The 26,637-nt window shown below is 45.1% G+C and overlaps 1 protein-coding gene and 1 long non-coding RNA gene across 3 annotated transcripts; one reads left to right on the top strand and one right to left on the bottom strand.

Moving 5' to 3' along the window:
* The first annotated feature begins 1,613 nt into the window (after window positions 1-1,613).
* On the top strand, window positions 1,614-2,384 carry LOC116713473 (uncharacterized). The gene is made up of 2 exons (XR_004337874.1): window positions 1,614-1,791; window positions 1,915-2,384. It is a non-coding gene; the product is annotated as an uncharacterized LOC116713473 (long non-coding RNA).
* A 901-nt stretch (window positions 2,385-3,285) lies between these two features.
* Window positions 3,286-26,623, bottom strand: LOC116713471 (bone morphogenetic protein receptor type-1A-like). 2 transcript variants are annotated; one of them, XM_032553645.1, is made up of 13 exons: window positions 26,389-26,621; window positions 21,724-21,802; window positions 13,861-14,110; window positions 12,284-12,446; window positions 11,951-12,053; window positions 11,749-11,848; window positions 11,592-11,679; window positions 10,327-10,462; window positions 8,568-8,760; window positions 7,428-7,725; window positions 7,121-7,296; window positions 4,657-4,787; window positions 3,286-4,560 (listed from the first exon to the last, which is right to left on the bottom strand). In XM_032553645.1, the coding sequence occupies exons 3-13, from the start codon at window positions 13,913-13,915 to the stop codon at window positions 4,435-4,437; spliced, it is 1,569 nt and encodes a 522-aa protein (XP_032409536.1). In that variant the 5' UTR covers window positions 13,916-14,110; window positions 21,724-21,802; window positions 26,389-26,621; the 3' UTR covers window positions 3,286-4,434. The 2 variants fall into 2 exon arrangements, with proteins under 2 accessions (XP_032409536.1, XP_032409535.1); XM_032553644.1 differs by having other exon boundaries at window positions 11,592-11,848; window positions 26,389-26,623.
* Window positions 26,624-26,637: the final 14 nt, after the last annotated feature.

The raw sequence follows: 26,637 nt of genomic DNA, 5'->3' as shown, positions 1-26,637 counted from the left end.
TCTGGTTTCCAGTCTCACCACAGCACAGAGACTGGCCTAGTCAAAGTGTTCAATGACATCCATATAAATACGGACTGTGGGAGAACCACAGTGCTGGTTCTGTTGGACCTCAGTGTTGACCATGACATATTACTGAATCGACTGGAGAGTTGGGTCGGACAGGCTGACCAGAGGAAACTTATTCTTATCTACCAACCCTGAACTCCTGGCTTACAGACTTTAGATCAACATTAGATTATTTTTCTTCTTTTGCTTTTTCCTTTGGTTTGTTATTTTGTTTCTATTTCCTTTTAATTCCTGTAAAGCTCTTTGTTTTGCCTTGTTGCTGAAAATGTGCTATAGAAATAAAATGACCTTTGCTGTTGCACATTGCAGCTGCTGTCAATAAATGACAAAGAACTGGACCAGTTGCTTCATTTGTCTGTAGAATGTCATATTTCTAATGAATTTTAACAAATGTTGAGATTATAACAAATGTTGTAATTTGGTTCCCAACGAACCGAGCCTGTTGGACTGTCAGCTGTGAAATCAGGCTAAAGCTTCCTAAACACAGAACCAGTAGATCCACTGGGACCAGTTCATCTTTGGTATTTTAGTTCCAGTTTGAAGAAAACTAAAGGTTGAGATTGTGTCAGTTTGTAGTTTCCACAGAAACTAGTGAAGAATTATCTGTTTAAATGTGTAAATATATATTTTCCTTATGATAACGTCCAGTTCAGACTTCAGCTTCTCCCTCTGTTGTGTGTCTGCAGATTGTCAGGTTGTCTGATCTCAGAGGAAGGCTGTGCTTCTCTGGCCTCAGCTCTGACCTTTGACCCCTCCCATCTGAGAGAGTTGGACCTGAGCTACAATCATCCAGGAGACTCAGGATTGAAGCTGCTGTCGGCTGGACTGAAGGATCCAAAGTGGAGACTGGAAACTCTCAGGTATGGAGGAACTGATGGAGGAGGAAGAGGAGAAATGATGAAGACTCTCTGGACTCTTGGATCTGCTGGTTCTTGTTGCTCCTTAAACTCTTTCACAACCCATTGCTGCAGCTGCTGCATTCAGGATGCTGCTTCTTCTTGGCCTCATTGTAAATGTTTACAGCGCCTCCTGGTGGTGTTTGTTGGTAGAGGAAGTGCTGAGAGGTTGGAGGTGTTAGTCAGAGGTGTGTGATGATGGAAGCCTCTCCCTGGTTTGAGTCTGAGCTCAGAGATCAAATCTTTGATTCTTGTTGAACTCTTTGTTGGATGTGATGCAGCTTCTCATTTTAATGTTTGTATTTCTGGATGTTACAATGAGGCCACAGCAGGTTTTCAGCAGCAGCTGTTGGTGTTTCGCTGCTTCATCTGTGTGGATGGAACAGGTATCCAGGTGTTGATCAGAGTTTAGATTGATTGTATTTTAATGATGATGATTAAATCAGGTTGAGCTTCCAGAAATGTTTCCTGATGTCCTTTTAGGCTTCAGTGAGTTTCTCCAGGTTGTTACTGAGGGATTTCCTTTCTCCTCTGTTGGAGCTGCAGCAGCACCAACTGTCCTTCCTACATCATCATCATCATCATCATCACCATCCGTCATCATCATCACCATCATCATCATCATCATCATCATCAGCTCTCAGCTGTTTCTTTTTCTCTAGATCTTTACAACAAGTGTCCAGATGTTGGACTGTCTCAGTGAAGACAATGTGTGTTAGAGATGTAATGTCCATGTTTGCTGCTGATAGAGTCTGATGGTCTGACCCTCCTCCTCCTTTCAGGGTGGAGCCTGATGGAGTCCGATGGTTGACACCAGGTCTGAGGAAATGTAAGTGTGTTTTTCATCTGATTCATGACAACAAAGCAGCTTCATTCAACCATCTTCAAACATAATCAAAGATCAATAAATGATCAATAACTGCAGCTGGTTTGTGTTTGTTCTCTCCATCAGATTCCTGTCAACTCACCATCGACACAAACACAATGAGCAGATTACTGAAACTGTCTGAAGATAACAGGAAGTTGACATGTGTAGAGGAGGATCAGTTATATCCTGATCATCCAGACAGATTTGAGTTTTATCACAATGTCCTGTGTGAAACTGGTCTGACTGGTCGCTGTTACTGGGAGGTTGAGTGGAGTGGAGCTGTTGATATAGTAGTGAGTTACAGAAGAATCAGGAGGAATGGAGGCAGTAGAGCCTGTGTGTTTGGAGAGAATAATTATTCCTGGAGTCTGATCACCTGTCGTAAGGATGAGTGCTATGTGAGGCACAATAACATACGAACTCGTCTGCCCTCCTCCTGTTTCTCTCACAGAGTAGGTGTGTATGTGGACTGTCCTGCTGGCATTCTGTCCTTCTACAAAGTTTCCTCTGACTCCCTGACCCACATCTACACCTATAAAACCACATTCACTGAACCTCTCTATGCTGGGTTTGGGTTCTGGATCCCTGGTTCTTCACTGGTTCTGTGCTGAGTTCAGTCTAAATATTTCCTCCTGTCAGAGAAACTCTCTCTGTTGAACAGTTCAGTCTCTACATGTTTGTCTCTTTCACTCAGAAACATTTTCAGTTTCATGGATTCAGTTTCTGTTTGAAACTAAATGATTCCTTGGGAACTTTTTCCTCTTTCAGTCCTTGATGCTGCAGATACCAGAATATTCATTTTGAGAAGTTTGTTCTTTATCACCTTCTGTACAAATGTTAACTGATTGTGGATCTTAAAAATTATTTTAACAGCGCTGTTTGACATTACATAAAATCTGAAAAGAAGTCATTTGTATTTATTGATCAAGTTAAAATAATTTCACATCCTGATGGATATAAATTGGATATGGAGAGTTTCACATTTCATGTTTCTCATTTTGCTTTATGCATTTGATCAACATGTGAACATCAGATTCACAGTATTCATAAAAATCTGTTCACTAATTATCAATCCATTTAGAGAGTCAGTTTGGATAAATTTATCATCATTTCTGTCTTGAGAAGTTGCTTCAGCTCAGACATCTTCGATTAAATCTTCACCTTGTGTTTACTGCAGCTCCACTTCATGAGTTTTAGTAAGAAATAAACATTTATCTTTTGTTTTTGACTCATTTGATGCTCATTCATTTTGTTTCTCTGTTGAAATGTTAATATTTCATTAAAATGCTGCTTTCAGTACAACAGACTGATTTTATATCACAGTGACTTTAAAAGAAAAACTCATTTTACAGTAAATCATTTCCATTTTCTTTCTGAGATGTTTTGAAATGAGATTTATCTTCAGTTGAATAAAGAATCACCAGAAACAAATGAAAGAAGAGTCGACAGCCACAGTTTCTGGACTAAATTCAGCTTCTTTACTTCCAAACTGCTGACTTGGACAGACTGAAGAGCAGTTTTTCATTTTCTTGTTAAACACATGCAGCAACAAACAACAACAGAACAACAGGAAACATTTCCACATGAGAGCTTCTTCCTATTCTGGCCTTTTATTTTTACACAGAGCTGCAGCAACCGCAGCGTCCTGCTGCTCCACTTAAAGGGACAGTCCCACATTTTCAGCTTCAGGGAGCTGTTAGCATAGCTTAGCACAAAGACTGGAAGTGGAGGGAAACCGTTAGCAGAGCTGCAGAAACAGATTTCTGTTCTGGGATCAGAACCTTCTGGAGTGTTTAGAGATTTGATCTGGTAAACGGAGCAGAACCAGGATGAAAGGTCCAACATTCCTGATGGTTTCACTGGAGCTCCAGGGTCTGTGGTGGTCAAACTGGAGGCTGGAGGACCCAGAGAGGACGCAGGTCATGTGACCACATCACAAATCAAACATCCATCCATCAGAGGGGAGCAGATGGTTCCAGGCAGCAGTTCCTCTGAAGTTCAACTCATTTCTGACTTGGTGATGAAAACCTGCAGGATTCTTTGATCTGATTGGTTCTCAAACTCTGTCACTTCCTGTGTTGATCAGATAGTGGGTGGAGCTTCGTCTGAAGCCCCGCCCCTATGTGTCTGACTGAGAAACTGACAGGAAGTGGACAGACAGAAACAGGACGGCAGACCTGGACTCCAGAGCTCTCAGGCGAAGCTCAGCGTTAAACTTAGATTTTTCTGAATCGGTCCAGAAAGAAGCTGCTGGGAGATGAAGATCAATTCCTGGATGGCAGGAGAAACAAACAACATCTAAACTGGGCTGCTTCTCTCCGCTCAGCTGGTCTCAGTTCAGGATCTTTCCGTCTCGTTTGGCTTTCACAGAAAGCGTCGAGGCCGGCTGTCTCATCTGGATGAAGAGGAGGAGGAAGAGGAGGAGGGACACAGTTCAGCTCTGAGGAAGCTCCTTCCATCTCCCCGTTTCTCCTCCTCTTCCTCCTGCAGATGAAGGAGGCAGCCTGGGAGAAGCGCTGCGGTCCGGTCCGGTCCGGTCCAGGTTGAATGAGTCGGGTGAATCTGGAGGCAGCAGAGGAAGGAGGAGGAAGACGAGGATCTGCTTCAGATCTTCATGTCCTGGGACTCCACCATCTTGGCCAGAGTCTTCTTCACTCTGAGGATGGTGAGGCGGGAGGCGGGGTTGTGGGCCCAACACTCTGACATCAGCTTCAGCATGGCTCGAAGGCACTGAGGAAGCAACGACAGGACCTTTAACCTCCTGACCAGACAAGCAGCAACAATAAAGACTTCTGGCTTTAGTCTGAACATCCTGCAGATTCTCACCTCGTCGCTGTTCCAGCGGTTGGACACTGAGGGCCGAAGGCCTTTAACACAAACCACCTCCAGCATGTCCTCATAGGAGGGTTCAGAGGTCACCATGTTGAAATATGGCAGCTGGTAGTCCTCCACCATACCTGAACAGAGAGGAAACACCTGCAGTCAGTCAGCTGATCCTCCCTCTGGTCAACATTTAACCCAAAGAGCAGCAGAAAATATTCCTGATTCAGGGAAAGAGCCAAAAGATTTTCCTTCATGGTTCAGCATGAGGATTCAGATGAACGATGGAGCAGAAACATAATGAATTAACATTCTTCATACAGCAAAATAACATGAACTGTTAAATTAGATAAAAGTCAAAGGTCAGTTCAGCAAAATATGAAGAAATTAATTATTAAATCAGTGTCAACAGCTAATAACTGAATCAGACTCAAAACTGTGAAAATTATCAAACTAATCTGAGTTTAACTGAACAAATGACAACTGAAGAGAATCAACTAATAACAGCAGAGAGGAGAAAATTTCTACCAGAAATAATAAAACACGCTGACAGGATGGAATAATCACAGCTACTAACATCAAATGAACCCAGAAATCAGAGGGACTGGACCGGGTTCTGGACCGGGTTCTGGACCGGGTTCTGGACCGGGTTCTGGAGCTAAGCTAAAGCTAACATGACCCAGCAAACATCACGATATCAACCAAACATTAAAACAGCAGCAGAAAGAAGAATCATTCATTTAGAAAACAAATCTTAGCAACATTAGCATCATGCTAACCACAGCAACATTAGCATAGGACCAAATGACAGCAGCTGAACAGCAAAAATAGAGAAATATTGCTAATATGGCTAAGCTAATAAACTGAAGCTAAGCTAATAAGCTGAAGTTAAGCTAATAAACTGAAGCTGTATCTTACCGGCCGTCTGGAAAATCTTCTGCTTTCTGGAGGATTCGGTCTAAACTTTCCCTCGACCTCGCTGCCTTTATCAAATTTATCACCATGGCAACGTAAAGCTTGCCAGCATCTACTGTGGCAGGGTGAGAGTCTGCCGCTGAGACATCATTGAGCGATGCTGATGTTTATTATTTCTCTCCTTGTCTTCACTTTGAGCAGCGGCAGAAATGAACCGACTGGAAATATGTGAATAATTCAGATTACTCTGTTATAGCTCTTAGAAATCAGAGGTTTTCTATAATGCTTCATAAACAGGAATGTTTGAAGGTCCAGAAAAATATAGATATAGAGGAGTAAAAACATCAGTTGGTTTTCAGTAAAAGTTTCTCAGCTGATTCAGGATGGAGGAACGGTGAACTTTCTACATCCTGACAGGATTTCTCCACAAAACTTTAGTCCCAAAACAAACAACAACTGGAAGCTGATAAAAACAGACACAATGAAACTAAAGCACTGAAGCTGAAAATTTGCCTTAGTGAGAAAAAGTTTGGATCGTGTGACTTTTAGCAATCGACTCCTGTTGGACTGAGTGACGTCACCCATTCATTTAGTTTTTTCTTTTGGTTTAATTTGATAAACACCGTCAGCCGTCCGGCTGCATTAATCTGACACATCAACATGTTTTACCTGCAGATTTAGTCAAACATGCAGCAGATAAATGTAATCTGTGCCATCAGATTGTAAAACTCATTTCTCTTTTTCTTCAGGAGCCTAAAATTTGCTTTGCAATGAAATCAGAGTTATGATGTAACAAAGTGATGATGAACTAGAATCACATTGAGATCCTGCAGCTCAAAATCAGGACGTTAATCCATATTTGATCATTTTTATCTTCTATTCCTTAAATGTTCTGTCATCGTATCTGTACATCCTGCTACACAGTTTTACCTGCTGCTTTTCAAACATGGTGAATGAAGAATCAGGTTGAGGTTTAAGTTTTTGATCCTCCCAGTGTTTCTCACCGTCAGATGATCAGAATGTTTGGAAAATTCATGAAGGCAGACAGGCTAATGTCGTCGCTCCTGCTAATCTCATTCTGCGTGCTGCTTGTAGATCAAGTTTGATCCGGTTTCAAACAGACGACCCGGCCTCAGCGTTAGCAGAGCTGCTAGCTTTAGCATTAGCAGCTGGGCTAACAGACACAAGCTGATCATAAGGACCATGTGGAGTTTATATGCAGGCTGGTGAGAGGAAATGAAGGGAAACAATAATGATGTGAACATTTTGCTAGTTGAATATTTAAAGTAGCCTTTGATCAATAACTGCAGCATTATTCATTTCAGTCAGTTTTCTAGCTTCTCATCACTGAAATGTTTCTGATTTATGGTTTTATATTTTCATCATCGAAACATAAATAAACTGACCTCAGCAGCATAAAGTGTGACCAACAAGTTACCATGGAAACATAAAGTTTATTGATCTAGATGAAGTGAGGCAGGACGAGTGATGCTGTGTGTAAACGCTGACTCAGCGGGCCCTGCGCTGACCGCAGCTCGTTTCAGGGGGACCGTACCTCCGGTGACGCAGCGTCTGCTCATCTCCCAGACGACGAGGCCGTAGCTGTACATGTCGGCCATGATGTAGGCCTGGAAGTGGTTCTTGTTGAGGCTGTCGTCCAGAACCTCTGGGGCCATGTAGCGCCTGGTTCCGACCCGGCTGCTCAGAGGGACGTCCACCTCGCTGGTGTCGCTATAGCAACACAGGTGACAGTTTAATGAAAGCTCATCAGGGAGACGTTTCTTCTGACTGTGTTGGCTTCAGGAAATGAAAACCAAACACTGAAGCAACAGGAAACCCGCTGGGTCTCATCTGAAGGTCACCTGTTGAACTTGACGGCGAGGCCCAGGTCGGCGATGCAGCAGGTGCCGTTCTTCTTCACCAGGATGTTCTTGCTCTTCAGGTCCCGGTGGGCGATGGCCGGCTTGCCCTGCGTGCCGTAGATCTCGGTGTGCAGGTGGCAGAGGCCGCAGGCAGCAGAGTAGGCCAGCCGCAGCAGCGCCGCGGCGTCCAGCGTGTTGACCTTCAGGAAGTCGTACAGGGAGCCGTTCTCATGGTAGTCTGTGATGAGGAAGAGCTGCGTGAAGGCGCCAGAACCTTTAATGTCCGCTGCGATGAAGCCTGGAGAGCAGAGGAGGAGAAACGTTCAGATTTTATTAAACATCAGGAACTCTGGATTCGGTTTTCTAAAACCTGTTATTGATGAACCTGTGGTCACATGACTCTGGTGTTTCAGTCAATATTAGAAGATAATATGTTTCATGTTTACAGCTGACATTATATTGAGCAGCTGTGGAAAGAGGAACAGAAACGGGAAGAATTGGCCCATTTCCACGGTAACCCAGCAGGACAGCTGGACTTGGATCTTTAGTTGATTCGTTAGAAATCAAGTAAAGATCTAAGGAGTCGGGTCGGCTAACAGACGGACCAACAGAGTCTGAAAAGTATCACCATGGGAGAAAAACAACAAAACACTGGAGACATGGAAACGAAGGTCAATATCAGCCTGTGGTAATAAACTCTGGTGGCAATAAATCAAAAAGTTATTGTTGTACACGATAATATTGTGTAATATAATATTAAAGATAAGAAAACTCAACACTGGAACTGGAAGATATTCTAAATATACAAAATAAAGAAAGAAAATAATCATAAATAAAACAGATTATAAAGTCTCTCTAAACCAAAATGGCCTTTAAAAAATCTCCATGTGGCTCCAACAAGGAAAAGAGGAAAAACTGAGTCAGAGTTTCTGAGGAACCGACTGAAGCTCCTGAGGAACCAGAACAAAACAGAACAGCAGGTTGTGGGTCTCGGCCCAGAACTACTGACTGACTGACGGTTTGACTTGGAGCTGATGACCTCAGGTGACCTGGGTCGGCCCCCCGGGTCGGCCCCCCGGGTCGGCCCCCCGGGTCAGCCCCCCGGGTCGGCCCCCGACCCGTCCGGCCTCAGGAACCTACCCAGGATGTTCTCGTGTCTCATCAGGACCGTCTGGTAGATCTCTGTCTCCCTGAACCAGCTGGCCTCCTCCCGGGTGAAGAACACCTTGACGGCCACTTTCTCTCCCCTCCAGCGGCCGAGCCACACCTCGCCGTAGCGACCCTTCCCGATCTGACGCACCATCTGGATCTGCTTGGCGATGGTCCGCTGGACCTGCAGGAGCAGAGCAGAGCGACGGTTAGACACCAAGTTAATGTTTCTGGAGCCACAGAGCAGAATCTCTACGCTGGGAGGAGGAGAGAGCAACAACCTGTGGGCCAGAGCGCCACCTGGTGGCCTGCAAGGTACTGCATGTAAACGATGGTTAACTCACAGTGAGATGAGTTCAGTTAGTAACCAAAGGATTGAGTTTAATAATAATAATGAATAACCCGGTCAATCAGAGAAAACAAGGCCAGGAAAACAGGAAACAAGTCAAACCTGCTGAGAGAACTGATTCATTCACTAACCATTTGATTCTTTTGAACAGTAGGACTCAGTTGGTGAGAACTGATTCATTCACTAACCATTTGATTCTTTTGAACAGTAGGACTCAGTTGGTGAGAACTGATTCGTTCACTAACCATTTGATTCTTTTGAACAGTAGGACTCAGTTGGTGAGAACTGATTCGTTCACTAACCATTTGATTCTTTTGAACAGTAGGACTCAGTTGGTGAGAACTGATTCGTTCACTAACCATTTGATTCTTTTGAACAGTAGGACTCAGTTGGTGAGAACTGATTCGTTCACTAACCATTTGATTCTTTTGAACAGTAGGACTCAGTTGGTGAGAACTGATTCGTTCACTAACCATTTGATTCTTTTGAACAGTAGGACTCAGTTGGTGAGAACTGATTCGTTCACTAACCATTTGATTCTTTTGAACAGTAGGACTCAGTTGGTGAGAACTGATTCGTTCACTAACCATTTGATTCTTTTGAACAGTAGGACTCAGTTGGTGAGAACTGTTCTTTATTTCTACAGCTTAGCTTGCTTATGATGCTCTGCTCATATGTCAACAGCTTTATTATTATCTTTAATTAGAAATGAGTTAATCAGCAAATGTAAACATTATATAAATAGAACTGACAGAAATGATGGATAATTTTTACATTTATTTGTTCAGAAGAGGATTTTAGTTCCTGACAAAGCAACTGATTTTCTTTTATTGTGCTTCTAAATTACACATAGCTCTAAAAGGTTATTAATGCACAGAACATTTGGTTTGTAAAATACAACTTCTTTGCTGATTTCCATTTGTCTGACAGAATTAAAAGCTTAAATCTGCATATTTCAGAGTCTGTAAATATTTCAGAATATCCTCAGGATATTTTGAACCAGGAAGAGACAAAAAGTGAGCCAAGAGTCTAATATTTTAATGTCAGGCTGTACTTATTAAGATGCTGTGTTTTATATTAGCTGGTCTTTGTTAAATGGTTCAGTGGTTTTCAGCCTGAAAAGGTTTGATAAACTCTGATCTAGATTTCTGCTCTCCTCTGATCCTTTAGGACCTGCTGTGGTCCAGGATCAAAATAACTGAATCATCCCTGAAACAACATAAAGAGTATAAACCCTGTAACATGAGCTGTTGGCATCACAGCGCCCTCTAGTGGACCGGGATGTAACAGTACAAAACAAAGCAGTACCATCTGGTTCTGATCCAGCCCACCAAGCAGCTGAAAGCAGAACCTGATGTCCTGGCTGTGGGTGTAATGCTGAAGTGTCGTTCTGCTTCCTACCAGCAGGGGGAGCCCTGAGCCGCTGCCCGAGCTCTGCGACTGGTGGATGAGGTCTTTGAGTGACTCTCCTCCTCGGATGAAGACTTCCTGCTCCAAGTCTTTGGGGTAACGCTCCCGCTCCGTCTGCCACTTGTACCTGGAAACACACAGAGAGCCTGAGAGGGGGAGACACACACACACACCTACACACACACACACACACCTACACACACACGCCGACAGACACACACACCCACACACACACGCCGACAGACACACACACCCCCACACACACACACACCTACACACACACGCCGACAGACACACACACCCCCCCACACACACACACACGCCGACACACACACCCCCACACACACACACACACGCCGACACACACACCCCCACACACACACACACACGCCGACAGACACACACACCCCCACACACACACACGCCGACACACACACGCAGCTTCTTCTCTCTAACTGACTAGGAAACATCCAGAAAGTACCGAGTCTCTGCAGCTGAAATGTTTCTGGACAAACAGATCAGATTTTTATAATAATCTGGAGTTGATTATTTTACTTTAATAACTGAACTAGAGACCTTTGACATCTTGATACTGTTTATAAAAACTATATGTTGGTATTTAATAAATCGAAAATTAAAGAACTCATTTAAATGAATCTGTGAGACTAAAAAAGAGCAAAAATTTTGATCTGTGTCCATTTTTATTAGATATGAGACGTATTGCACATAAAAACAATAAAACATGAAATTCTGAAGGATTTTCAACATTAATAGAAAAAGTAAATTCAACAGAAACCAGATTAAGACTCTGGTTTATTAAACTATATTGATAACTTTTTCCATTTGTTGGCTTTGATAAATAGAAAGTCAAACTGAAGGATTTTGTCTCATTGTGGGAACTTATTTTACTCCAAACTTGTAAATAAATCTTTTCAGTTTTTGCTTCATCTTCTTGGAAGCAGCTGCAGAGAAACAGAAACTGGAGGATTTGTCGTCTCTAAATGTTTTCAGGCTGTTTTACTGAGAAGGAATCATCTGTAAATGTTTTAACTGGAATCTTTTGATCATTTTATGATCATTTTTTAGGTTTTGCTCTGCTGCTCTGTGTCTTAAACTGGACTCTCAGAGGGATTTTCCTGGTTCAATAAAATAAAAAGTAAATAAAACAATAAAGATTCAGAGACACTAAACAATAAAAACAGGAGAAAATCTCTAAATAATCTCTCAGATTAACCAAACGATCCGTCTGTATGAACCTGTAGTAGAAGACGATTGAGAGGCAGATCAGGGTGCAGCAGCAGATCGTCATGGAGATGATGAAGGCCAGCCAATGAGAGCTGCTCTCTGCAGAGACAGAGAGGTGGGTCAGAGGTCGGGTCGGGTTCTGCAGACCCGACCCGACAAGCCACCTACCGGCGGAGACCCGTGGCGGCAGCGTGGGCCTCAGGTCCTCGTTGCAGAAGTCTGTGTTGCAGCACTCGATGGTCCTCCTGGGCAGAGCGTTGGGGGAGTCCTGTCGGCCAATCAGAGAGCAGAACAGGAAGGATGAAGGTTCCAGGTGAGGAAGACTCCAGGACGGTCACTTCCTGTCTGGTTGCCATGGAGACGGCCCTACCTTGCACTGGAAGTGGGAGCCTTCGTACTTCATGCAGCCGGAGGCGAGCTGGATCTCTCCGTTATCGTCTTCCTCGATGATGGCGAAGCACTGACCGTTGGTTCTGAACGCACAGAGACCCGCTGTTAGTCAGGGCTTCACACCAGAACCAGAACCAGGACCAGAACCAGGACCGGAACAAAACCAGAGGAGAACCAGAACCAGAACCAGAGGTTCATCTGAACTCAAAGCCCTGCAGAGCTTTCTGCAGCTCTCTGATCCTCATGTTCTGGTTCTGGTGTAGATCTATTCAGGTTCTGCTCCTGGTTCTGGTTCTGTTCCCGCTGTACTCACCGGCAGGTGTTGTTGATGGCGTCGTCAGGACAGTGTCCGGAGCAGTAGCAGCTGAGGAAGCGGGGCAGATCCTCGGGGGCGATGGTGGAGTCCTCTCCGGGTCGCCGGGCCTCCGGGTTCACGCCGGTCCCCAGCAGAACATGGTCCGGGTTCTGACCTGCAGCTGGACCAGACAGAACCACAGTTACAGGCTGAAATACTTCATCAGAGTGAGACCTCTTTCCTCTAGAGGATCCTGATCAGCTGACGGTACCATCTGATCAATAACCGATCAGATCCAATCAGACCGGCTGAAACTGAGATCAAACTAAAACCGCCTCTGATTGGCTCTGAGTCATCAGAGGGGCGGGGCCTCCAGATGAGCAAAATGGCCGCCGTCTCCCTCCAACCAGTTAAAATAACTTTGGGTTTTTATTACAGTTGACTTTGTCTAATTCAGTTAGTCTGTTAGTTTTTACAGTGTTTGCTGGTTTTTATCAGTTAAATATTCTTTAGTTTTAGTTCAGTTTTTATTAGTTTTTTCATACTTTGTTTCAGTTTTAGGTACAAAAAGGTCAAAGTTTGTATTGTGATTATGTTTACGTAGATTGTCTAATTAATCCTCAACAGAAGTTTCCATTTTCAGAAACTATTCAGTTATAGATCAACCAGTTTCTGTTTTCTAACAGTTTTCTACAACTGTTGATGTTTTGCAGTCCAGCGTTGAGCTGCAGGATCATCAGAATGTTTTAGTTTTAGAAAAGTGCAACATATTTCCAGTTAGTTATAGTTTTTCTTAATTACGTTTTAATTTATTCCAGTTAAAGAAAATGTTTCCTCTGTTTCAGGTTCTGCTTAGTTTTAGTAACTATAGAAACTGAGCGTTTAGTCGCAGCATCCTGAGGTCTGGCAAAGCATGCTGGGTAACTCGGCAGCTGCGTTTGTCACCGAAGTGAGCTGGTTTCCATGACGATGCAGGTTTCATCACCGACCAGGACGGGAAGGTCCAGCAGCAGGTCGGGGCGGTTCTGGAGAACAGAGCTGGACGAGCAGACAGAGGGCTCACTCTGCTCTGTAATGTCTGCTGAGGTTCTGCTGCAGCGGGCAGAACCAGAACCAGAACCAGAACCAGAACCAGAGCTGGGGCGTCGCAGCACAGCGCTCAGAGGGAGAACTGGACCGGGCTTCAAAGCCTGCGCGGCCCCCTGGGGCCATCAGGGATATTTCCGGAGAACAATGGCTGTTTGGATCGCTTCGCGCCGCCGGCGGCCGGCAGCGCCATACAGGAAACGCTTTATGAGCCGGGAGGAAGTGAGAGCGGCAGCAATCAGTTCAACAGCTTCCTGCAGGGGGAGGGGGGCGGGCAGCGAGTCAGAGCGCTGGGACCAGCAGAACCAGGCCTCGGATCACTAGAACTGGGCCTGGACCAGCAGAATGTCAGGTCAAAGGCCAATTATTTTATAAAGTTAATTAGACTTTTTACTGGTCCAGATTGATTCTGTTGGGTCGGATCAGATGATACCAGCTCTACTTCCAGGGAAATGGTTCTGGAGAATCTCTGAGTCAGAACCAGACAAACTGGACCTGAGGTGTCTTACCATGGGTTCTGAGAGCCAGCAGGAGAGCAGCAAGCAGACCGGTCAGAACCGCCATCCTGCAGCCAGAACCGGGCCCAGAACAACACAGCAGCAGCTTCGCTCCCAGAGACGCTGGTTCTGATCGGCCCACGGCAGGACGGGCTGGCGGCGGGTCGGCGGCAGCAGCAGGTTGGGGAGGGGAACGACTGGGTCCAGAAGAATCAACACCTCAGGTTCTGCTGGGTCTCACTGGTTCTGTAGGTCCGAAACCCTGGAAGAGAAACACCAGAAAGGTCAAAGAGTTCTGACCCAGATTCATCTCTGGTGGCCTCATCACCATGGTAACCAGAGGATACTGAGCCCAGAGGTGAAAGGTCAAAGTTATTTAATGTTTATTTTATTAAAAATGTAAACAAACATTTAAATGAAACGTTAAAACATTTCTACTTGTTTTAATTTGGGTTTTATTATTTTTCTCCACTGTGTTTTTTATTCTTTTATAATTTTAAACTCTTATTAAAATACTAAAAGGAAAAAGAAAACGCCTCCACAGCCTCATATCAACATATTTGTGATGATTTAAAAAATGTTTTACTTTGTATTTTTTTATGTTTAATTTTTTTTACATAAATAAAAGCTAAAAAAATACTTTAAAACACCTGCAGCGTTTTATTAAAGTAATTCAATCACTTCATTTATTTATAAATTTTATGTATTTTTTTATCTTACTTTATAAATCAAAAATACAAACTAAATTAAAAACACTTTTTTCAGTGCAGGTTTCTACTGAATCGTTTCTGGTTGATTTTTCCTAAATGTTCCTGACGGCCGACCGTTTCCCGGTCCTGTCAGAACCAGACAGAACCATGAAGCTGTTCCCATCTGGGCCCGTTCTCACTGAACAGAACCCGACCAGAACCCCTGGGGCTAAAGAGGAGCAGTGGGACCCTGAGGGGCCCGGCTCCAGCCCCCCCACCGTGACCCCGTGACCCCTGCCAGCACGGCGCTGCCCCCCACAGTCCGGTTCTGCCCAGAGAAGTTCTGCTTGTTGTAATTAGTGAAGTGGAGGGCGGGGAGTCCGACCTTTGACCCAGTTTTCACACATCTCTGTAGATGGACAAAGCTTGAAGCAGCTCCGCTGTTAGCCTGAGCTGCTAACGGCTAACAGAGCAGCTGAGCCATTAGCAGCTAACGGCTAACAGAGCAGCTGAGCCATTAGCAGCTAACGGCTAACAGAGCAGCTGAGCCATTAGCAGCTAACAGCTAACAGCAGCTGCTCTACAAACGTCATGAACTCAGAAAATTCAGATTTTCCTCCTCAAGGTCATAAAGCTGCAAAAACACAAAATATGACCAAATATTCATGTTTAGTTTCCACTGCAAACGTCTCAATACATTTGAAATAATAAATTAACTTAGAGAAACTTCTCAGCAAGATATAGAAACTTTTTTAGAGTCAAAATGAATCAATATTGAAGTTTTAGTTCCATTGGCAGATTATCTCACTGTGGCAGAAAATGTCTTGTTATAAATGGAATCAGTCATTTTCTAAATCAATATTAAGGAATTATTGACTTAAATCAAGCTGTTACATCTTGATAAAAAGTTACCTGTCAGTTTATTCTTATTTCAGGTATTTTAAGATATTTGCAGTAGAAACTAGACAGAAATACTTGGTAAGTTTCAGCGAAGGCAGAAATAAATTTATATGAAATAAAACCAGCCTGAAAACAACAGAAACGTTTTCCTGATGTTTCTGTTATTTACATCCCATCACAGCTCACAGATCTGTTTTTATTAAATATCTGAGCTCAATCTCTACAACAGAACAAACGTTTCTTTAAATAAGCTGAAAACTGTTGGTTTTTCCTTCATTTTAAAATAAAGTGACTCTTTCTGTTCATCTTTCTTCTTCTTCTGCTCTAAACCCTCCAGCTGTGAACACGACTCCTTCATAAAACCATCAAAACATGTTTAGGGAAACGCCGCGTTGTTGAAGGTGAAGGAAGCCAAAGTCTGAGGCTCCGAGACTCAGAGACGAGTCAGAACACGACTCCACTGAGGAGGAGGAGGATGAAGAAGAGGATGAGGAAGAGGAGGAGGTTCTGCCCCTGAGGAGGCGGCGCCGGCCCTGCTGTTCTCTCCTCCAGCCGTGTTTTCAAAGGGAAGTGGATGTGTTGGGTGATTTAGGGAGGTGGGGGGCCGGGGGGGGGTTCCTGTTGTGGGCTCAAACCGGGCCTGCCGGGTCTTGTTGGACTTCGGGTCTGTGTCCTTATCTCTGCCGTTGTCTTCGTTTCCATCTGCAAGCGGAGCAAAGACTCCCAAACAGACGAGTGTTTTTGTTGTGGCAACCAGGTGAAGATTCCTCCACTTCTCCGTTATCGCCGACCGGACGGCAGCAGGAAACACGCCGACTGGTTCTGGTTCTGGTTCCTCCTGCTCCTGAAGGCTTCCATCGGGTGAAGGAGGAAGCTTCGTCAGGATAATGGGAACCGCACAACCTGATCAGGGGTCAAAGGTCTTATGGAGACGGAAATAATAAGACCTTTGACCTTTACTCTCGTCAGTCAGTTCCTGCAGGAAGCTACAGCATCACTAGCAGTTTAAAGCGATGGGAACAACAGAGGTTAGACTGATATTCTGAGATGTTAGTGGCGATCAAACTGATGACAGAAACCAGAGATGTGGGCCAATCACAGATAATCACCATCATTTATCAGTAATTACCATCACTTACCAATATTTACCAATAATTACCATCATTTACCAATATTTACCAATAATTACCAATCCTTTCACTGCTGACATCACGTCTCTGCTCCAGTTTAACCATCACTGTCACATGACCTCACACATACCACCTGACCTCCAAGAAGCACCTGCTGCTGTCCATCAGTCTGGTGAGGGTCAAAGGTCATCTTTAGACCACCTCAGGTCCATCGTTTGCCCGATGAGGATCGAGGTTAGCATAGCTGCGTCTGTTTGAAGGACCTGATTCTGGTCCTCTGATGCTGGATCATGATGGTTCTGTCCATCATGGTCCAGCACGGTGGTGGAGGTATGATGCTGTGGGCAGCCATTGACTGGACCCTGATCTCCTCTGTAGACCAAAGTATTTCAGGGTGAACGGTGAGTCCATCTGTCCAACAGCCAAAGCTCGGTCCAAACAGAACCCAGCAGCAGATCTAGAACAGAACAACTGGAACAGAAGAATCAAGGAGCTGGAATGGCCTAGTCAAAGTCCAGAGCGCAATCGGGTTGAAATATTGTGGTGGGACCTTCAGAGAGCTGAGCAGAAGCAAACTTTCAAACTACACGGCTGCCGTTAGCTTCACAGCTGCTGTTAGCATCATGGCTGTTAGCTTCACAGCTGCTGTTAGCATCATGGCTGTTAGCTTCACAGCTGCTGTTAGCATCACGGCTGTTAGCTTCACAGCTGCTGTTAGCATCACGGCTGTTAGCTTCACAGCTGCTGTTAGCATCACGACTGTTAGCTTCACAGCTGCTGTTAGCATCACGGCTGTTAGCTTCACAGCTGCTGCTCTGAAGCTTCAGATGTTGAACAGGAAGCAGGAGTTCAGGTTGTGAACAGCTTCAGCCTGGTTCCTGTCTACTCTCTGGTTTTCTTCCTCCTGCCTCCAGTTTTCCACCGCCTCCCCCTCTCCTGCCTCCATCTTGGCCCCGTTCCCCGGCCCCTGCGGGGGCCCCTCCTTGCAGGCGGGCCTCTGGGTGCTGCAGCCTCCCGGCGCCCTGCCCGACATGCCTTTCAGGGCCTGGGAGACTGCAGCCCAGACTCTCTGGCTCCACTGCCATTGTTTGCTCGACTGCTCTCTGCCTCCTGCCCTGCCGTGGATTAGCATAAGATTACCCAGAATCCTCGGAGTCACAGCCAGCGCCGCATCTTCACCCTCCTCTCCATCCTTCCTCCTGATTTCTGACCTGTGCTGATCCTTCAGTCATTTAAAGAGGATTGAACCAACAACCCTGCAGTGCCTCACTTCACCTCCAGCTGATCTGGGATGGTGTTTGTAGAAACCTGGAGTTCCTGGTTACTACAGCTGATAACAGATCACAGCTGATCATCTGTAAACAGGAAGCCTCCGTGATGTGTACCTTCCACCAAACCAGGAGTTCATGTAAACCCGCCCAGCGTCTCACCTGCTGAGGTTCTGATGGTCTCAACAACAACCTACCCGTCCATGTCAAGGTTGGCTGTAATGGATTCTGATGTTTTTAAGGCTGTTTGGTCCAGTAGACTCAGTCTGATTGGGGAACCAGAACTCCATCATCTGCTTCACCTCCAGCTGCTGTGACTCTGAGTCAAACCAACCTGTTCCCCTCCTGGCCTGTGGGGGCGCTGCACCAAGAACCACTGAAGGAAACGACACAAAAACTTCTGAAGACACTGAGAGCAACTTCCTTCTTCACCAGATGGAAACAAGATGGAGGCGTCAGATTTTAGCGGTTGGAGGATTTTTGGCTGAAGACCAGGAGCCATTTCTGCTGCTAGCGCTAGGAGCCCAAAATTTACTTTTTCTCTCACCAGCCGGCTGAGATCTACCACGACACAAAGATATAAAAACTGTAAATGAAACTCTATTGACTTATTTTATATACATCAGTTATAGCAGAAATATTAAAGTGATAGAAACCTGATGCAGTTTCTTCCTCAGTGGGATTCTGACACTGGGAGGAGGTTACTGGTTTCTCAGCCAGGAACTGGTTGGAAACCTGAGGCCAGCAGGTATCAGTCAGTTATGGGAGATCTGAACTTTGGTTTGATGACCTCAATATGAGAAATTTCAGACTGAAAGAGCTCTGCTCAGTTAAAAACAAATGTTCTGATGTTAGGATATTTTTCCTCCAACAGGATCCAGAGGAATCACCTCAAATGTTGGACTGGATTTTATTTCAATGTCATTCGTGAAGGTCAGCTTCTTATTTTCAACAGTGAGCTAGAAAGGTTGAAAAAGGTCATTTTGGAGAAAGTTTCATCAACATCTATAAGAGACGAAAATGTTTGATAGAAAATCCTTTCAGACTCTGAGCTCAAAGCGAGACGCCAGAAAGCATCAAACTATTTTTTAGATTAGAAAATTAATTTAACCTGAACAGGTGATCAACTCAAAACCGCTCTACCTTTTTACTCTCCGTCTCTCTTTGTCGTTTTAGCACACCTGTTGCCGTGGCAACCGCCTGCGCCAGCAAGCCGAGCAGAGATTACGTTAAAAACAAAACATTCAGTCTGTTACCATATCAGGTTTTTAGGCTTGATCTTAATTTTGCGATTATTAATAATCGCTCCCTGAACACAGCGATGGCTGATTAATTTAACTCCTGCTCTGCTAGTCAGTCGGTCTTTGAGTCGCCTTTTTTTAATGGAACCGAAACGCACTGAATTAAAAGACACCTTGTTGAAACAACAATGAGATTATTACTTTTGTTGGGTCATTAATTTCAACACGTTTTGTTGATTTTTTAAAATTCTTTAAGTTACAAACGTTTTGGTTCTTGGTGTCAGAAGAGGAAGTTCTGGTTTCAGCCTCATGGCGCCGTTCAGTTTGCTTCCTACTGCCGAGATCCACTCAAAACCTTCCGTGATCGATCGACGTGTTGAGCTCCCCTGTGCTAGGCTAACACATTAGCTTTGGTTGTATTTACCCAGAATGCCCAGCGCTGTAGCCCACTTCCTGCTTTTGGAGCGGTCTCCGTTCCGCTTGCCGTTCAAACCAGTTCACTTCAACTGAATCCAGACCGAGGTTTGGAGGACCAGAGTACGATTACGGATTCACACCTCACTTACCGAACTGGACTTTGACTAGGCAAACAGACTACAGTTGGATCAAAGTGACTAAACAGGGTTGGTGTGACCCTGAGAGATTTACATTATTTGGATTAATGTCATTAGAAACTGCTGCTGCATCAAGAACCAAGGTGACCTGAGCAGGAAATGAGGAGCACAGCGCCATCTTGTCATGTCACATTTACAAGACATCCTGAAGACACAAATCCTTTTTTTATCCTGTTGGACGGAGAAAAGAAACATTTGGATTGTATCCTGGAGACTCTTAAAGAGCATCAGCGCTCTGAGTGACACGTCTGAAACTGAGATGATTAAAGACCAAAAATCAGGCTGAGGAGGCCAATCCATCCATCAGCGACAGGAAGTTCATCCAACATGGAGAGGAAGTTCATCCAACAGTGACAGGAAGTTCATCCATCAGCGACAGGAAGTTCATCCAACATGGACAGGAAGTTCATCCATCAGCGACAGGAAGTTCATCCAACATGGACAGGAAGTTCATCCATCAGCGACAGGAAGTTCATCCAACATGGACAGGAAGTTCATCCAACAGTGACAGGAAGTTCATCCATCAGCGACAGGAAGTTAATCCAACATCGACACGAAGTTAATCTAACATGGACAGGAAGTTCATCCAACGACAGGAAGTTCATCCATCAGCAGCAGGAAGTTCATCCAACATGGACAGGAAGTTCATCCAACAGCAGCAGGAAGTTCATCCATCAGCAGCAGGAAGTTCATCCAACATGGACAGGAAGTTTCCCTGCAGCACTCGCTCTTCCAGAGAAATAAAACGCCTCAAAGCAACACAAACAGCTGCAGCATCTGAGATGCACAAGCGAGCGTTACGGTAGATCCTTCCATAGAGTCTACAGATTTTATCTCCCTCCTGGGATTTGCCGTTTTATCGTAATCAGTCTGTTGACTTTAAAGCTCAGGAACACATTCACATCATCCTGAACATTTAACCCATAAAAACCCGTTTATTATTAATCCAGTTTATGCTGCAGCTCTGCTCAGTCTGAACAGATTGTTGTTCTTTATTCTGATTTTATAGATTTTATATTTTTATTAAAAAACTTTGATGTTCTGTCACTCCGCTGCTATTCCACCCAGACATCCTGAAGCCCCTCAGCACCAGGCCGGTCCGCTGCGGCGCTGATTTCATTAGAACCAAACGGAACCAGAACCAGCAGCTTCATCAGGTTACAGCCGCACAGACTACCCACAATCCTCTGGGGCGCCTCGTCATGGTCACACAGCAGGTCGTTGTCGAGCTCCTGGAGGAGGTTTAATTACTTTAATCGTCATGGAAACGGGTCCATCAATCACAGCTGCCGCCGAGTCACAGACAGCAGAACCAGCCAATCACAGCCAGGGAGAACATCGATAACCAGAACCCCCGACCCAACCCAAACCCCCGCCTCCTCCCAGGCTGCTGGAATGTGAAGCAGGTAATGGAAAACACACACACACACACCCACACACACACACACACACCCACACACACACACACACACACACACACACACACACACACACAGCAGCCTGGAGGAGTTCTGTCTCTGGTTCTGCTTCAGCCACAGCAGAGTAAACACGGCCAGCAGTAGACAGAGTGTGTGTGTGTGTGTGGTCCAGTCGGAGTCTGGACGCCGGATGGTTTCATCCACCGCGTCGCCGTGGCAACGGTAGCCCGGCCACAGCAGCGGACCTTGCTAGGTGGTCCAGAGGTCGGTCCTGACGGCTCCTGCAGCAGAACCAGAACCCGGAGCGCTGCGGCTGTAACTGGAGCCGCCGGGTCGGCCCAGACAGGGCGGGGCGGGGGGACATATGGCAGCTATTAGGCGCTGCAGACTGCCCGGCTCTGCTGCAGAACCTCCGACTCCGCCGCCCCGAACAGAAAAATCCCTGCGGCTCTCCTCCATTAATCAAACCAGCAGACAGATCCAATCAGCCAATCACAGCCTGCGGTCAACAGCCAGCAGGCCTCCTGATTGGCCAGCTTTGACTCAGGCCCAGAGGTCAGAGGTTAATCTCCTCATTAGCAGGGTGGGGCCTGGAGGAGCAGTTAGTCTTCATACCTGACTGGAGGCTCCATGATGCAGCAGAGAGCAGGACTGAGAACGGCCCCATGGGAAATGTAGTCTGAAGGCAGCTGGTCTGCAAAACAAACACAACGAGGTTAGAAATATGAAAATATTAACATTGAAACGAGTTAATGTTCACTCTGCAGCCAGACAGGAAGCTGCTCCAAAACCCTTCACAATAAGAGTCCAGATGGACCGGACCCGGTCCAGGAAGCAACTCACTGCAGAACATTGGACCTAAATACTAGACTGAACAAAAAGCACCAATAAGAGAGCAGTTAGAGCTAAATATGAGCATCGACTCAGCGGCGCCACCTACTGTCTGACAGGAGACGTGCAGAGAGCAACAGGAAGGAAACAGAACATGGAGCGAAACTAAAAGATGAGCTAAAAGATTATTTAACTTACATTAAGACAAGATAAACTTAACTGGAATAATACAAACTAAACTAAAACAACTTAAGCTAAGCTAAACTAGCAGAAGATAAGCTAAGCTAAACAAGATAATAAGTTAAACTAAACTTGATGATCAGACACATGGAGGTTTTTAAAAAATAAGCAGGAAATCTAAATGTCAACAATCCCAACAATAGCTGCTGATATCAGATGGATATTAATATGAGTTACTGTCTGCTGCAGATCTACCTGCAGATCTACCTGCAGATCTACCTGGATGATTTAAAAGATCTTTACTGTAAAGGAAGTAAATTAAATGTTAGTATGAAGATGAAACGTTTCCTTTTCCATTCAGACATTTCAACCAGGAACAACAACCTGAGAATCTCTGACATGATGACGAACTGCAAACATGGCCGACCTGCTCCCAGAGCGGAAACCATGGCAACCAGCAGAGGACTCCTGTAGGTGGAAACTAGTGGAACCGGTTCTGGTGGCAGAGCGGAGGAACGCCGCCTAGAACCCGAGACCTGCAGTCGGGCCGACAACCAGAACCCATCAGTCCAACCGGACTCTTTCCTCACCAAAGGCCGGGCCAGGCCCAACCGGACCGGACCAGGCATCAGCGCGCTGCGTCCAGGCAGCTGCTGCCTCTACAGCAACATGGCGCTCACCTCCCAGTCCACCCAGTGGTGAACTGGGTCCAGTAGGCGCGGCTCCACTGACTCACCAGCTGCTGCTGTTTTTATCCCATCAGGAACGCCGGCGTTCCCAAAACACTCAGGATTTACTGCAGCGCACAGAGGAGGCCCAGTTCTGGAGGCCCGGTTCTGGCTACAAGAATTTTTTAAAAATTTTTTTATTAGGATCCCAGTTAATTTCCAGGACTTTAGTCACTAATCTTCCAGGGATCCAGCTGATAAAACATATTCATAAAACCATTTTAATATCACAAAATTTGTTGCATTCATTTTACAAATGACACAAAAACCGATATTTAATAAAAACCGATATTTAATAAAAACAATATTTAATAAAAACAATATTTAATAAAAAACAATATTTAATAAAAACCGATATTTAATAAAAAATTATATTTAATAAAAACAATATTTAATAAAAACAATATTTAATTAAAACAGATATTTAATAAAAAACGATATTTAATAAAAAAAAACGATATTTAATAAAAACCGATATTTAATTAAAACAGATATTTAATAAAAATCAGATTTCAGCTCTTTTAGGAGAAAATCTGATTTTTCTGGGTCGTTAATTCGGTTCCTGAACGCAGCATCAAAAGGCCGCGGTGCATTCACAGCCTCCAGGAAAACCCAGCGCTGAGCTGGAAGCAGGTTTGGACCCGACTGCTGCAGCCTGCAGGAACTGAGGCTGACGGAGCGGGTCAGAACCGCTGGGCCCGTTTGTTTTCAACAGATCAATAGAATCACAGGACGACAGGAAACAGAACCTGGAGGTCGGACCGACCTTCAGACAGTACCTGGGCGGGAGGGAGGAACCTTCCAGAACCAGAACCTCTGAGTCATGACCCGACAGGAAGGAGAACCAGAACCTCAGCCCAGTCTGTTCAGATCATTTAGTGGAGATCAGAACCGGTCTGTCTCCAGAACCAACCTGACCCAATAAACCCGCTGCAGCAGCAGGTCAAACTGAGACCCGGTACCAGGACTCATCTGAACCGGTTCTGATCAGATACCCAGAAAATCCCAGAGCAGAACAGGGACTCGGTGAGTTTGGGTTTCAGTTCAACGAAACGTTCAGAAAATATGGAGAAATAAAAATGATTCATTTCATCAGAGAGAAAAGAACTGACTGGAGGAACTGAACAGGTTCAGAGGAACTGGTTCAGTTAGTACTGGTTCAGCTACAGTGAATTAGTGAATCAATTAAAGTGAATCAGTTTAAATCCCATGAAACTGATTCAGTTGGAAGTGATTCAAATAAATCTGGATCAGTTAAAGAGAATCAATTGTAGTGATTCATATCAAAGTGATTCAGTGAAACAGATTCAGTTAAAGTGAGTCATTAAGTGGTTCAGTCAAAGTAAATTAGTTTAATTCAGCTGGAAGTGATTCAGTTCCAGTGAATCAATTAAACAGAGATGAAAGTATTTTGGATCGAACCGATTCATTTAAAGCTGATTCAGTGGAAAGTGATTCAGTTTAATGGAAGTGATTCAGGTAAAATGAATCATTTCAGTGGAAAAAGAATCAGTTTGGATCTCAGCTGGAACCAGAAGAAGAAGAAGAAGAATGGCTGCTCTGTGCGCCGGCTGCCATTACTGCCTTTATTTATCTGCTGAGCTGCAGCGCTGAGGAAGAGGAGGAGGAGGAAGAGGAGCGGGCCGGATTGCATGTTTTCCTCCTCGGCTCAGCCACTCTGTCTCCAGGACGATGGGGGAGGAAGAGGAGGAGGAGGAGGAGGAGGAGGAAGAAACCTGATCTCCTCCTCCTCCTCCACCGCCGCCTCTCAGCCGCCTGAGAAACCCGATCCCGACTCTGCAGCGCGAGGCTCGGAGGGGGAGGAGAGGGAAACTGGGAAAACTGGGAAAACTGAGCCAGGAGGAGAGGAAAAATGGGAAAACTGGTAAGACCGGAAAAATACTCCAGGAGACAGAAAATTGGGGAAAACGCTCCAAAAAGAAAGGAAAAACCAGGAAAACTGGGAAAACTGAGCCAGAAAAAAAACTGGGAAAACCAAACCGGAGCAGAAAGGATGGAGCAGGAAGATAGATCTGCTCCATCAGATCTGCTCCACAGGAATCTCCAGGAACGTCCAGGAATCTCCAGGAGCGTCCAGGAATCTCCAGGAACGTCCAGGAATCTCCAGGAACATCCAGGAACGTCCAGAGTTCCCATCCATTGGACAGCCAGCTGCTCCTCCAGCCAATCACAGCCTGGTTTCTCTGGAGACAGAACCAGAACCAGGAAGCTCCACCAGAACCTGAGCTGAGTTTCCTGCTCCCCTTAGGAGACACGGAGGAGGAGGAGTGGTGATGTGGGCTGGTTGGTTCTGATGAACAGGTCGGGAATCCATCCTGGATCAGGAAAAATCACCCAAACATCCACCTGGTTCTGATCCGATTCATCCCAACGTGAACAGGAGACAATACTAAAGGTTCTGTTACAGTTACTACCAGAATCCAACACCTGGAACTCAGAACCAGAACCAGAGCGGTTCTGGAACTGGGCCCAGTTTCACCTCAACAGGAATAGTTTCTCTGTTTCAGGGCCTTTTCACAGAAATTAAAGCAAAATGTGATCATTTTACATGTGAAAACAGCTGGAAACGACCTGCAGAAGGTCCAGACAGGTGATCTCAGCAGAACCCGAACAGAACCGCCAGAAAATGTTGGGTTTAGTCCAAAAATCAGATCCAGTTACAGGAAAACGGCCCGGAAAAAATATAGGTGTTTAAAACACCTGGTCTGTACTGAAAAGGTCAATTTTAGAGGGTTGTAAAGCGTTTTATTAAATAAACTGTTTTATTATTAATAACTAAACATGGTTACAGTAATAAACTGATATTAAACCAGCTGGGAGGTTTCGGTTTGGCTCCGTTCACTCAAAGAAAGCAGCTGAAAATGAAGGACCGGCCAGGTGAGCTAAACAGACACAAAACCACGAGAACCGACCCAGAAACATCCTGACTGAGCCGGACTTCCACCAGAACCAGCACAAACCCAAACATTAAGCTGGAAAAATCCTGATTTTCCAGAAGTTTTCCCAGCGGAGTTAGCCGCGGAGCTAACAGGCAGGAATGCGGCTAATTAGTGGTAAACAAACTTTATAAAGTTCGGATAAAATCGTCCAGTCGACCCTCCCCAGGATTAATAAACTGAAATAAAACGCGTTTTAATGTTTTTAATGCGTTTATTTGATGTTTTAGGCATAAAATCAGCTGGAAGACGAGCTGCGCTCAGAACAAACTTTTTTCCACGACGGCAGGATCCGTCTATGTCCTGGCGCCAACTCAGAGACCCAATCTGTTCCCCTGACTCCACTCTCATTTCAAATCGCTCTAACCAAACCCACCGCTGGAAAAGGTTTTTAACATGAAACATCAAGTTTTATCACTAAATCCGGGTTAATTCAGTGGTCCTGGAGGCTCGGCCGCTTTAAATCTGGGCTGTTTTCCACCCACGGGCTGCGGCTGCTCCAGAACATAGACGGAACTGAGGAGACTCGGCGCCGCAGGTTAGGAGACAACTTCTGGGTTACATTAGGTTAAATCTGCCCTTACCTTTATATTGATCTCTTTAGTCTTTATTCCCAAATGATTCCAGGATTCTCTTCCAAACAATCCAGATAAATAAATCCAGAGCCGGGGCGGCTGGGAGCGATCAGAAAATCTTATTTCCAAACGTTTTTCCAGAAATATTTCCAGGATCGGTCCTCCTTCCAGCTCCGCGATCTCTCACTCTGTTGCTGCTTGTTACAAACCTGGCAGAGATCCTCCCCCAGACAGGACGCCTCACTCTGTTTCTGCTGC

The sequence above is a fragment of the Xiphophorus hellerii genome, chromosome 22 (assembly GCF_003331165.1).
Source record: "Xiphophorus hellerii strain 12219 chromosome 22, Xiphophorus_hellerii-4.1, whole genome shotgun sequence".
NCBI lineage: Eukaryota > Metazoa > Chordata > Actinopteri > Cyprinodontiformes > Poeciliidae > Xiphophorus > Xiphophorus hellerii.
The sequence above is the reverse complement of the archived record's forward strand: the minus strand, read 5'-3'. Positions and strand labels throughout refer to the sequence as shown.

Bases quoted from the DNA above. Each gene is read 5' to 3' on its own strand.
- LOC116713471 (XM_032553644.1), bottom strand. From the start codon at position 13,915: ATGGCGGTTCTGACCGGTCTGCTTGCTGCTCTCCTGCTGGCTCTCAGA. The intron at 8,761-10,326 runs GTAGGAAGCAGA...CTGCTCCTGCAG, and splicing joins GCTCAGGGCTCCCCCTGCTG to GTCCAGCGGACCATCGCCAA. The intron at 4,788-7,120 runs GTACGGTCCCCC...CTCTCTGTTCAG, and splicing joins CAGACGCTGCGTCACCGGAG to GTATGGTGGAGGACTACCAG.